Source organism: Artemia sp. Qi Xiang Cuo, chromosome 1, assembly GCF_049724085.1.
Source record: "Artemia sp. Qi Xiang Cuo chromosome 1, ASM4972408v1, whole genome shotgun sequence".
Taxonomy (NCBI): Eukaryota; Metazoa; Arthropoda; class Branchiopoda; order Anostraca; family Artemiidae; genus Artemia; species Artemia sp. Qi Xiang Cuo.
In genome coordinates, this window is record NC_142794.1 from 25928021 (window position 1) to 25942488 (window position 14468).

General features: G+C 35.0%; 1 protein-coding gene across 2 annotated transcripts in view; it reads left to right on the forward strand.

Moving 5' to 3' along the window:
• Positions 1-14468, forward strand: part of LOC148956157 (neuropeptide FF receptor 2-like) — a 126127-nt gene that overhangs the window by 100461 nt on the left and 11198 nt on the right. For both annotated transcript variants that reach the window (XM_089094187.1, XM_089094196.1), the window contains exon 4: positions 9721-9873. In XM_089094187.1, coding sequence (XP_088950313.1) covers positions 9721-9873 — 153 coding nt within the window. The remainder of the gene's footprint in view (positions 1-9720; positions 9874-14468) is intronic.

A 14468-nucleotide genomic window follows, 5' to 3' on the forward strand; every position in this document is an offset into this window, starting at 1 on the left:
AAAAATACTGATTTAATGCACGCATTAAACTAGGTAGTGTCGATAACCTGCCATAGAGTACCAATGGGAAAGTCGCGTCGTGTCTATGAACAAGCACAGAGTACGATTGGTAGAGCCGTAAGCATATTTCATGTCACTTTAAGATACATAAAAAAGTTGAAAAAAATACCATGTTAAAAAAATTCAAAAATTATTTTAAAAAAATGGGGGGGGGAGTGGTCCCGGTGGTCTTTGGGGGCTCAAGGGGCATTAGGGGGATGGGGGGCCTTCGGGGTTGGGGTAGGGGACCTCACGACACTGTTCAAATGGAACTTGTGTATTATAACGACCACAGAGTTTCACCCTCAAATCCTCTTCTAAAACATCTTCTAAAATCATTTTTTAAAATGTCTCTAACTGTTTCGCCGAAATAATTCCCTATAATGTCTAAAACGGTCTCACCCATTCCAACTTGTAAAATGGGTTTAGAATGGACATTAAGAAAATAACTTGTTCTGACAAGATATAATAAAGCCTTAAAAAAGTATTAAAAATGAGGGCTCTGGGTCCTTTGGGACGCCGGAGGCCCTTTGGGGGGCCCGGAGGGCCCTTGGGGAGCCCGGGGGACCTTTGGGGGGGGGGGCTTCCTTTGGGGTTGGGTTTGGGGGATCGGAGCCCTTTGGGGTTGGGGTAGGAGACCTCAAGACACTGTTCAAATGGAACTTGTGTATTATAATGACCACAGAGTTTCACCCTCAAATCCTCTTCTAAAACCTCTTCTAAAATCATATTTTAAAATGCCTCTAACTGTTTTACCGAAATAATTCCCTAAAATGTCTAAAACGGTTTCACTCAAATAACCCCTAAACGTAATTTCAGCGTGTTCCTTTTGTTTTTGGCATCCCTGCACTGTTACATTTTAAATTACCGGGAAACCGTTTCCCGTGTTAATTTCTTCATCTCTAAGATCAAAACATTCGCCGGAAACAATTCTCCTGGTCGAACTCCAAAGATATTAATAAACTTCGTCCCGAAGACAATTCTCCTTGAAAACAATAAATTAATTCCCCTTTCGTGAATCAATAATTCCGGAAAACAATTCTCCTGGTCGAACTCCAAAGATATTAATAAACTTCGTCCCGGAGACAATTCTCCTTGGAAAAAATAAATTAATTCCCATTTCGTGAATCAATAATTCCGGAAACAATGCTCCTGGTCGAACTCCAAAGATATTAATAAACTTCGTCCCGGAGACAATTCTCCTTGGAAACAATAAATTAATTCCCCTTTCGTGACAAATCAATCAACCTTGACATCACCTGTCAGACTTGGTCATTGACCGATTAACCACGTGTTCTCTCTAGGGACTCTATGCCCATATTTGGACTCCCGCTCGGATCAATAGGGGCCTTTCTACTGCTAAGATTGCACAAAATTTAACCTGATTGTATCACCAATGTTATTATTGTTTTTTTTTGTTTTTTTTTTTGAGGATTAGATACTACAGTTTGTAGCTGAGAACGAAAACTTTGGACTAAGCTTTTTGGAAGGAAAACTACCCCAAAAATGGCCCAATGTTGTCGAGGTTACGGATTTTTTACTCGGCACTACATAGCCTACGTTGGAGCTAAAATTGCAGGAATTGTCATACAATCCCAAGATTTGTAACCATTAAACACAAAATGGATCTGAGGTTGCAAACATATGGTCTAGAAAGTAAATCTTTTTCTTTAAAATGTGGTTGAAAAAAAATTTAGATCATTGATGTCTATTTTTATTCTAAGAGGGGAGGGTCTTTGACCAGATTTTGTGAATGGATACATACAGTTATGTAACGTCAAAAAAGATTTGACTCCTGTCAGAACCTAAGTTCATTATAATTTTTTTTTTTCTCTAAAATTTTATAGAAAAACTGCATAAAAGAGTTGGAAATCTTCTCGTATCATAAAAAAAATATTTGTCATTTCTTTGTGATACTCACCATTTTTTGTCAAATTTTGCTTCTAACGCACTTTTGAGAATTTTTCATAAAAGGTAGATAAATATATTTCTACGGGTATACTACTTCCATTCTCATTGCTAAGCCCATGAAACTATGATACGTGTTCGAATTTAACCTATAAATAGACTATACTCCTGTCGGAGCCTAGGTCAATTCTTGAAACTTTTGCATGGCTCGACAAATTTGCATGAATAGAAGTGAAAACTACATGAATTGAAGATAATTAAGCGTTATTGATGATTTTAAGGCTGGCTATTATTTTTCTATGGTAAGAATACTCTTCCTATCTTAAGTTCACTCAAGAAAATGTGACGTATGTTTTTAGATAAGCATTTTTCATTTTTGAGGAATGTTTTTGGACATTTTCGATGAATATTTTTGGACTAAAAATAAACGAGGAGTTTCTTTCTCCCAACCTCTGTGCAGATATGTGTAGGCAATAATCAGGTGAAAAAGAAGACTATAGGAATCAGTCCACATGTTAACTCTAAACTGGATTATTGTCAACTAAGAAGTGAATCGTTTTATGATTTTATCAGAAATTTAGATGGCGTTAACTGTCTAACCAACTAAAAAAATAATACTTGGCATTCTTATTGAGTATAGCCCATCCAAATTAATTCTGTGTAACTATTATGGACATTATAATACATTTTTGTATTGGGGTGGGGGTGTCTAAGTTATTAAAATCAGACAGAATTTACAAGCAATCTCAAAACACAAATATTTTAGAGGGATTATGTCAAAGTAGATGCAATCTTTTGTGCATTTCGGCGACATTTTACAGGAATACCGGTGGTAATTCCTGCATTCTCGGTTTTATTATTAAAATTTTATGCAGAACTGTTTTATATGCTTTGTGCTTTTTTTTCTGGGAATCCTTACTACTTTTTTGGCAGCCTTGGCTCCATGACAGGTATCTTGAAATTCTCAATAAACATTCCTGCATTATTGGCTCCGTTTTTAAAATTTTAGACACAACTTTCTTGCATATGGGTAGGCCTATGCTTTTTTGTGTGCTGTGAATCTCGTCAAATTTTCTTTTAGCCTCAGCTCGATTCTGCAAATTTTTTTGTGATACTTCTTAGGATTCTCAAAAGTAACAATTTTAGTTATATTTCCTGTAATGTTGCTGACATTTTGTGCATTTTTGACTCCCTTTTGTAAAATTAATTCTAAATGTTTTTTTCCTATAGGGAAAGTTTTCGAAGAACAGTAGAGAGCAACATAGCACGTGCAGACCAGCAGAAAAAAAGTCACACAATAGTACAAATTTAATACGTACAGAGGTCCCTAATGAATAAACGAGAGCCCAAAATGACAAAAACAAAATGAATGGTCAAGTGAAACTTAAGACAAACAGGAATTACCACTACAGAAATAGGGCTTACGTGCTCTTTGGCTTCTAGAGTCTTCATTTGCACTTCACTCTGCTAGTTTCTACAGGGATGGGTTGCCATCCAATCACTTTTGACTCTTAAAAACAGTACTAGAATTTTCAATTTCCAATCAAATGAGCCCTCACCAGAGTTTTTACGGCCATCCTAATACAAAGTGGTGTGACAAAAAGAAGATAATAAATGAAAATATGTGGCAGCCACATTGCTCTTTACTTAGGCAGAACCAGTGTGGAATCTTTTATTTACACTCAAAAAGGATCCTATGACGCAGCTGTTGAGTAGCTGAGCTAAGCAGCTGTTGTCGCTTATGATATTGAGAAAAATTACAAAAAATGCAGTCACATGTATTGTGGTATTCAATGTCTGAAAGCACTAATCAAACCGTACCAGCTTTCTTTTACCAAGTCCCTTCTGTCAATTTTAACATTATTTCCAGTTTTATTTTTGAGTCCTTTCAACCAGGTCCAGGCTTGTATTCTGCTGCTTCTTCTTGTAAATGGTCTGTGACTAAATTTTCTCGTGGTACAAAAGAATAGTTTATATACATTAGCCATAACTAATGCTAAAACATTACTATAAGCAAACAAAAGGGCTTATCCAATTACGAATTAAATTTTAAGAAACGAGTACAGTGTTTCTGAAGACAAATTAGAAAAGGGAGCTTTCCAAAGCTACACTTCGATTGAAGCACTGAAGCAATTTATTCGTTGCTTTGTGAAGTATATCGTTAAATGTTTTTTCATTCAGTCACTCAGTAAGACCATTTGAATCAAATTTTTAAATATTTCTTTGCAAAGAATTGTAAGTAAGATGTGACTCGAGCCAATAGTAACCGAAACTCTGAAAAATAAATTTTGATAACATCTAATACCATATAAAGATTAGATTTTATGCTCATTCGAAATGTATAACATTCATTAACTTTAATATTACCCATCAAAAGCTGCCAGCATGAGAAAGATTGCCTGATTTTGGAAAAAGGGGGTAAACATTTTCAAAAAGACAGATGATCTTACTGAAAAACATAATTAGATTCATCATATCGGAGACTCTTATTGCAGAGGTTGTAAGATCCTATCCCGAAATTATGGAATTTTGCTTCTTTTTTTTCCATATAACCACAGTCGCGTCGTGGTTATATTTTTCTTATATCAATAAATAAAAAAATGTCATGCCTTTCTTAATCATTTCTCTCTCCTTGATCAATGCAATAGTGTTTTCACATAGTGCCATAAGACCTTGCCCAGTAGCATAACAGAAGACTTTATGTTACATTATACAATCTTACGGAACAAATTTTATTCGGAAAACAAAATCGAGCTCCACTTATATAAGAGCCACCATTCATAAATCACCTTTAAATGACTAAAATTTTTCACTCAACAGTTTTTGTCCAACCATGACATAACTTCTGTAGGCCGAAAGTTTAAGTAATAACAAGATAACTTTCATGCCTTTCAGAGAGAAAAGTTATGTATAACTCCTATATCAAATATCTATTTTAAATGTTTATTAGCTAAAGGCAGCGTTTTTGGCTATCCCATACATTAGGAGAATTATAATCTAATATAATTTCTTTAATTTATATAATTTATATTTATTTTAATATTGATACTGATTTTTGACATGGCAGAATTTTAATTTCGCAGTTGAGAACTATCAAGAAGCAAAAGAGATGTCTTGCCTTGAGAAGCGCTAGTTCAGTACTGAAAATTGATTTTATATTTTACAATAATTTATAAAACAGAGTATTTTTAAATTCACAAAACAATTAACTGAAGGAACATATAAAAACATGAATATGTATTTTTTTCGGGTCAGTTACATATCCATCCTCTAGGCCTAATATCTTCTGTCCAGCGAACATGAGAATGAAAATAACTGTAACCTGGTAAATAGCCTGTCCAATAATATTTCTCAAAATACCTCTTGATAGTATTGGTTTTTTACGGTCATATGGGCGACGCTCAAGTAAGTGGTGCTTCTGTAGCAAGGGCTAGTGACGCAAGTGAATCCATGATAAGATTCAGCCATTAAATTTGTACAGTTTTTAAAGGAGATGTTAGGAAGACACTGGCTCCTACTATTTCTACTATTGATGCTGCTACGTTAGCAGTGTTTTATTGTTTCTTGTTGCTTGTTTTTCATTGTGTAAGCGGGAGAATGCCTGATGACTAAAACTCCGCATTTCAAGACCCAAATTGACTAACTCTTGGTGAGCTTCCAGATTAGTAGGGGTAGGGGAGGTGTAGGAATTAATCTCTCATCTCGCTTAATTTAGACTATGCCTAAACAAGGGTGCTGCGGGGTGATATCTTTCTTCTCGTTGCATAAATATGTCTAAAATGTGTATTAAAACTTTATTTAATTAAACTGATTGTCTACTATTTTAATAATGTTCTATACAATGATGTGTAAGAACGCATCAGCTATAATGAACGAGGGGAAATAGATCGAGGGCAATGGGGGAGGAGGGGGGAGATGCCTCAAAGTTCGATTGTTAATTCCTAAATTTTTTAACTGTAATTGAGTCCTAAGATAATTTTCCAAGATTTTTTTTTATGGGGGGGGGGAGTAGAAATTAATATCTAATCCCTCCTGATTTTAGAAATATTTTTGGTCTACACCCTCAGTATTGATGTTGGGTGGGGGGGGGGGTAATTGTACCCCTTTCATTAAAGACAATCTTTTTCTATGTATGATTAAATATTACATTCACATACTTACCGGCAAAGAGTTGGAAGAGGCCAGGCGGGGTATCATAAACCTCACCAGGAAATTTTGTGGTGGGAGGAGTTGGTAATTATTACCAGAAGCATAGTTTTCAGAAATTTTAAGTGCTAATATACCTTTTCCTATACCTGGCGTCACAAATTTAGGAATAAAAAATAAGATCAGAAATTAAATAGAAATAACAAGTTTTTTTTCAACTGGAAGTAAGGAGAAACATTGAAATTCGAAAAGAAGAGAAATTATTCCGTATATGAGGGGGGCTCTCTACTCCTAAGCTCCACACCCTTCACGCTAGAGCTTGACTTTTTATACTATTTCTTTAAGAACGACTGTTGAAACTCAAGGGTCCTTGACTTAGAATAAGAAGCTGCTTTAAAGTACTAATAAACTTTATCATAACAAGCGACTGGTTATGGAGGGGGAAGACAGCCTCATTTATGGGATAATTTCTGTTCGTTTTAAGTTTTGATGTTGCTCCTTGCTTTCAGTTGAAAAATTTGCTTTTTTGTTTCATCCCTTCAGGAACTATATTTCCTATTTATTTGACTGAAACAATCGTCCGGTTGTTTGCTTTTACCAGAAAAGTGAAGCATGTCTCTCGTCCACTTCGTTTATCAAAACGTTTTGCAACTAGGGAAGCAATTCATTTCGTTTTTAGAGAAAATGAATGAAACTCGATCCCAGTTGAATTGTTTGTCAATTTTTATGTACAAAATGATTGAATTAGTGGCAGCCAGTGTTTTTCATTCAAGGCAATGATTTATGCTGAGTTCTTATGTACCGTGTAGGGGTAAAGACGTCGAAGATGTTTCGAGAGTTCCTTCTCAGGTAACATTTTGTTGCAAGGGGCAGTCTCGACTTTATTACGAGTCTCGCAAGAAGAATTCTAGAACAAAACTAGAATAAATTAATTTTGAAAACTGAATTAAATATCCTTTGGTTTACCGTCTATCAAAGAATTAAGATATAGAATATGTCAAATTTGGTCAATTTCAGGTATCCCAAACCTTATTAATATGTATTTTTTCTTTTTGTCATCACCTCCGGTGACTCAGCTTAGGGGCCTCCCCCATAGTCGTATTTTGGAAATTTTGAATCGCTTCAGTTTGAATTACAATTAGCAATTGATTTTTTTTCGCACCCTGGGCCCACCATAGGTCTGTTCTTACCTGAAAACCATGTGAAAAGGTGAAAATCGAAAGATTTTGTTGGTTTTGTCAAAATAATGAAGTTTTTGGACAGTACAGCATTTTTGTCAGCGTTGTCACGTTAAATAGTAGAATTAAATAAGGAAAACTAATTACTAAAATTTGGCAAAGCTTCTCATCTGCAAAATATAAATATCAACAATATTTTACCTCCTTAAAACAACTACACCTTAAAATAAAGCCATACATACTTAGGCTGTTGGGTGACGTAAGTTTTCATATTATTCTTTTATTATTTTTCACACAGTTTTTTTTAAGTTGGCTCATACCGCCACCAAAGACTTCATTTTTCCATGCAGAAGTCCATGGCAAAATATATGGAGCCCATGATTTTTCCTAATTTTTAAAGATGTATATGTTTGTGTAAGTTTCTACTGAACCAGCTCAAACAATTAGATCACATTTGCACCTTACATGGTTCTTTAAGTATTCGTCAATTAAAAATACATTATTCTAAAAAATATTTCTAATTTGGATTCAAGTTTCGAAGTTTTACCTAATGTACTAGTAAAAAGGCTTATAGCTATACAAAAAATTTAGTAAATTCTTAGAAACATGGGCGCCCATAAGATGAATTTTAGGGGTGGAGGATTACCTGGTCTAATCGGCACTTCCAATGCTGTATAATCGAAAACTCAAAACAAAAATATAAAAATTTAAGGCAGCTTCATCTAGCCAGGGGGGATGGTGTCTCTCCTCCTGTCCCCCCTCATGGGCACCCATACTTGGAAATCCAAAGCAAAAGCTAACCTAAGTTAAAATATGCTGCTTTCTTTTCTGCTCGCTCAGTGCTATAATTTCAAAAAAACATATATAGGAAGGGCTTTGTGAATATATGACAACAGAATGTCCTAAATTAATGAGCACCTGTCTAACGGGAAATAGCTCTTGAATAATTACATGAGTTGGTGGACGAAGGTATTTTCAACTCAGTAAATGACAATGAAATTGAAGATCCATAAAGAGGAAACTGTCACTTAAGGACCCTCTGTGATTTTTTTTCCTTGTCTTTTAGCTAAAAAATAAGTTTTCCAAGATTAAGCTAGTGACGAAACTATGCCAGAAGTTTCAAAAGAAAACAGAATATGTAAGATTACCTCCCGAAAATTAGACGAAAAAAGACCAGAAGTAGCCAAATAGTACGGTAATGATTCTTTCGCCAAAACACAAATCCATAAGGGTTTACCTTAAACAGTTGATATTTTTTCCTTTTAAGTAGTATCCTTTTAATTTTTTGTTAATAAATCAGTATCATTACGTCGAGAAGTAATTTTGAAATAAATCATTAAATGTGTTGAAACCATGTTTTACCGAATTAAAAAGCTTGTTGCACAGTAAGTGTTGTAAGGATTTGAAAGTTGTGACGTTATTCAACATTACTTCAAGTAATAAAGTCCCCGTCATAAACGCGTGACAAAATGATTGGCTTTTATTTTGGAGGCCTTGGTTATCCATTTAATTCAATTATCACAACTTCATTGGCTTTTATTTACTATAGGCCTATTCTATCTGTAATATCCGAAGTTTTTTCAAGGAACACAACCGTCAGAGTAATACGTGTGATAATAATTGGCTTTTATTTTTGGCTTGTATTCATTTTATTTTGTTGCCGTTATTCAAAGTTACTTAAAGGAATGCGACCTCTATGCGTTTTATAATTTTAGAGATTTTAGGTAGCTAGTGTCCTTCATTTAAAGCCAAACAAACATTTTACTTGGAGATAGGAGTTGTAAAGAATTATGATTATTCTTGGGTAGGAAGATAAGACTTTAAGACCCTGTTTTGAACTACCTCCACCATTTGCGCACGGATTTCACGAGTTTTGAGCTATCTTAGGCTGAAACAGTTGAAAAGACTCCAGCTACAACAACACTGGGAATAAAAATCTTAATAAAAACAAGTCTTTCGTTAATTTATAAGTTCGTCACTATTAGTTTTGTGCGCAACGATTTGCTATTTACTGCAGTTAGTTCATTTTTACTTATATAATTATTTGGACCTATGTTTATAGCCAGAGCTCGTCGCTAGTCAATTAGTAGCTCATAAACAAATTATCTCTTCTTTGCCTGTGAGTTTTAACTCAAAAATATAAAGACCTACCTAACACACGGCTAGTTACTGTGCACAGAAGATCAGAGGTAGTGCTCTGGCACTGCATAAGTAAGGAGCTATTTGGTTTTCAAGTTAAAAGTTCTGTCTTTTCTCAATTTATATTTACGAGACGTAGAAGTTAACGGCCAGTTTAATGTGCAGTCAAACTGTCACATCAAACTATCAAATAAACGAAAGAACATCTTTTGGATGCAATTTCTAAGGAAGTTATTGTCAACACGAAAGAAACCTATTTTTGAAACTATATCCTGTTTTTTAATGCCAAATATTTCCTTTATAATTCCAGTTGTGTCAACCCTGTTATTTATGGATTCATGTCTCGTAATTTTCGATCGAGCATGATTTCGGCATTGAAGTGCAACAAGTGTGGGAAGAACAAAAGCAAAATGACTCTTGGAAGGCAGCCAACTTTATCTGTTAAATTTACAGAAACTGCTGGGTAAGTTCCCTCTTAGGTCATTTAACAAAAATAATGGAAAAAACCTAAAGAAACATTACGATAAAGAAGAAAACACAGGCTTTGCACTCATTTACGAGTAATATTGGCAGTAAGACAGAAAGGACAAAATCTAAGTTTCGTTAAGTTAAAATAAAGTAATAACCAGTCGATCATTGCATATACTTTTTGAATTCGGGGGACGGCTTGAAAAAAAGTAGAGCTATTTACAAGGATATATGTTCAAAAAGTATACTAATAGGCAGATGCGTAATCACCGCCACCATATGGAATCAATACACTGGCCCCTGCACAATGAAGGGTTTGTTATCTATACAGTATAAGCAGTTATAACCCCATCACTGCAGTTTTTAGATTTATGGTTTCCTCACAGATCAACCGTTTTACGGATTTTTTAAATTCTTCGTTTTCTTTCTTAATAATAATGTCCGTCTTTTTTTGTTTTGATTAAATTGTGATGTTTTCGATATTTTTTCTATTTTACATTACATATGAATTTTCGGTTTTAATTCCTGACCTTGCTGTATTAATATTTGTGGAATTCTTTTCGATTTGACTCAAATATTCAACCACTCTTCGAAGTACCAATGACATAAAAAAAAACTTTTTGTTCCCTATACCCTTTTCTTTGGTCGATTAGTACCTGAAAAGCATACTTTTCTAATACTTTTCTTTTGGTTGTCTCAAAATTATAAGGTTCTTAGGAAGTACTCCGTTTTTGTTAGTACTGTGAGGTAAAATAAATAAGCAAACCCTTAACTGTAAAAATTAATAAGAAAAAGTAATTGATTAAATATTACACAGCTTTTCGTCTGTAAAATTCAACACTAAAGGTCTGTTGATTAATAAGAAAAAGTAATTGATTATATATTACATAGCTTTTCGTCTGTAAAATCCAACACTAAAGGTCTGTTGATTCCCAAAGACAACTACATATTTAAGAGAAAGATACACCTTCTAAACCTGTTCGGTGCCATATTTTTCTAGCTTAATTTACACTTACTTTTCACCCACATTTTTTTTATATGTGGCACAAGCTACCACTAACAACTGCATAGCTAAATTAAAAATTCAATGCAGATTTTCCACAATTTTATAAAATATGTACAGTTATGCAAGTTTCCACTCAACCAATTTGTACAATCAGATATCGTTTGCATTGTCCTTGGTAATTTAAGAAGATATACTATATAACTGCACAGACGTAGAGTCTTCAAAAGATTAATATTTAGCTTGTTTATTTTGTAATGTACCTTATTAAATAATATTTTTCATCGCCTTGTTGGGCTGATATTAAACTTACTATTATTACCATTAATCTGCTAAAATTTACCCTGTTGTGTTGACCGATTTGCTTTTGTGTTGACTATTTTCTTTTCTAACATTCGCCGCAGAGTAAATATCTGCTCCCTTGTGGAATGATTAGGCGTGAATCCTGCTAGATTCTTTCTTTGGTTTCTTTAAAGAACGCTGGAGTACTTGTCGAGGAAATCTCACGGATACATACATTTAGAACCCAATGTTGCCTCTGCAGGTGACATCTTCCAGCTCCTTAGCTTGATTTTGACTAACTGTTCTATCAAGAAGGACATGGATATTTGTCAGACCGTTCCACTAGCAGTAAGCTGGCCTATTGCCGCTGAGGCGAGTAACACAAGACTCGAAATTTTTTTTTGTGGCTGTAATTTTCATAAGTTGTCATCTGTAAGACCAGGGTCGCTGGCCTTACAGGTTCTAGGCCAGTTGATTTTTGCTCCACTAGGGATATATCACCCCACCCAAACAGGGCAGAGACAGCCCTTTGCTGTTTACATAGTTCAGGTAGATCAATTCATAACCAGAGTACGCAGGGGCCTGACTTGATTTACTTTTGCAAAACCCAAGAAGCAACTATCTGGGCGAATAGGGTACCACAACCATCATGTCAAAAATACGGACCAAAATTACTGTAATTCTTCTACTTATCTATTTTTTTTTTTTTTTAAGAAAGAGTGCTTTGATTGTAGGTGCAGGTGAGCTAAAAATGTCTTCGTACAGTAATGTCCATGACCCCATATATATACAGTTATTTTTTTAAGTTAATCCTTAAAAACATCACGAAGATGGAAAGTCGGAGACAACAAGTTACACAGTAACTTCTTTGTATGATTTTCAAAGTATTTTAAGGAAAATATTTCATTGAAATTATTAGTTAAAGGGTCGAAAAAAACTGTTTCTAAAATAGGAACGTAAATTTTTCTCCATCTGAATATGTATCACCCAAGGTATAGTCTTTGCAAGGCCATTAATGGAAAGTGTTTTACATATATATGGGAAAATGAACGAAAAACTTCTCCCTAGCTTGAAATTAAACTTGTTGTTGAATACAAATTGAACAAACCGAATTTTCTTCAAACAGCTATGTATAAATATTTTTTTAAAATAAGTTTGTATTAAAGAAAGCTAATAAGAATTAACTGCAAAACAAAACATTCCAAAACTCACCAGACAGTTTTTTGAAATGAAGCAGCCAACTGAATTCTATTGAATTGGATTTTATTGATTGAATTTTATCCCAAATCATGCCTTAAGATCAATTTGGGACTCTTTGCCCCAAGATTAGTGAACTTAAAGTGAATTGTTTCCTAAGTTTTGTTATTACACCTTTCAGATGCTAAGCTTATTCGGCTTTGTTAAAGCAGGGGGAGGGGGAGCGTTTTTTTCCATCTAATCTTCAGCTATGTTTCTTGCCATAACAGAGTCGTGTTTAAATGTTTTTTATTATAATTATTTTCTGCAGTGAATTTGCTCTTGGGTGTGAAAAATAAAGTTGGGTCCATGTTGTTTTTTCACTTTTTCTTGGGGACTAACAAGACATACTTTAAAACCTTAAGTGGCAAAAACAACCCCCTCCCTCCACCTACAATAAAAAAATTAATTGTCCAACACCAAAACCGATAAAAAAAGAACGACTATGTGATACATTATAGCCGTTCTTTATCGGGTGAGTGGTCCAGAATAACGGCTCTTCTCTAGGGACTTAATGTATCTTTTGTGACAAATGGTACACTATGTGTTAGTATGGCCTCTCATACTGGGATGCTTTATTAATACCCTTTCAATAGTTCTCAACAGAAATTACAACCACAGAATAAATGAAACAGAAACAGAGTAAATAAATTCCTGAGTAAATACGGCCTGAAAACGGCCTGAGTAAATAAATTCTATATCACCTAATTTATACTTTTTATCCCTAGGATACGGGTTTCTGAAACTCCAAATAAGGCCTATTCATACCTTCCCAGCTTAAAAAAGACTTAGCAGCTTCCTTATTCATCAGGTGCCCTTCTCCCTGTGTATGTACCCCATCCTTCTTGCCTGAGTAAATAATTTCTATATCACCCAATATATGTTTTCTATCAATAGGATTTGAGTTTTTTTAAATTCTAATATGGTCATTTCAAAGAGTCTGAATTTGTAAGTCAAAAGTACGACACAATAGTCATTTTTTATCGTTGTAACATCCCAAGTTATAATTTTCCTTTACTTTAACTCATTGAAATTATTTTGACCTCAGAAAAAGCAATGGTCCCAGAACCAGTGCAGTCGGGGACTAACACATCATCTCAAGTCCAAACAGAAGCGCTTAAACTGGCTTAGAATTGGACATCAGAAAGTCCCTGGGACCTCCAGTCGGATGGCAGCTTTGTGTAATTCTGGGCCCATCTTGGTCATAAAAAGATTTTCAGCACTTGGTGATGCTCTTCTATTAACAAGAGTCAAAATCCTGCACAGACAATCTCAAGCCTGTAACCTTCGACCCATTATACAGTCATGCCTACAAATCCTTTTGTACTATAGCCAAGGCTCAGGGTGTTTCTTCACAGTTAAAAAAAGTTTGGAAGAATAGGAAGATAAGTCTGCAAACCAAGATTAGAATATTAGAAGCTACAGTGATGACAGTGGTCAAATATGGTTCCGAAGTATAGGTACTCCGAAAACAGATAAACATTTGCTAGATGTTTTGCAGAGAAATTACTTATAGGTTGTTCTGGGTACCCGGCTGACAGACCGTATTTCAAACAATAGGATATACGAAAAATGTGGTTCAATATCGCTCTCTAGGGCTATAATGAAAGAAAGGTCGAGGTGGTTAGGTCACGTTTTGTGGATGAAGGACGGCAGATTGCCGAAGATTTTTCTTTTTGGCCAACCGTCTGGGGATAAACGGAAAGCAGGTCGTCCCCGTCTTGGGTGGGAGGACGTCATAAAGAAAGATTTAAAGGAAATGGAAACTTCGTGGGCGGGTGTAAAAAGGGAGGCTTTGAATAGATTAGGGTGGAGGAGGACCGTGCGTAGCTGTGTTGGCCTCAAGCGGCTTGGAGCTGCGGTGAGTTGTTAGTAGTAGTAGTAGTATGGGAAGGCAGCTCATAGCAGAAGAATTAGCTAGGAAGAGTCAACGATGGGCTTTAGGAAAGGATTTTCCCTCAACCTCCCTGCTAAAGAAGGATTAGTGCATTTTGAAAACATTTTAGACTGCAATAAATCATAGCATATATAGCATATAAATTTTATTTACCAATTGTCTTTAAAAAAAT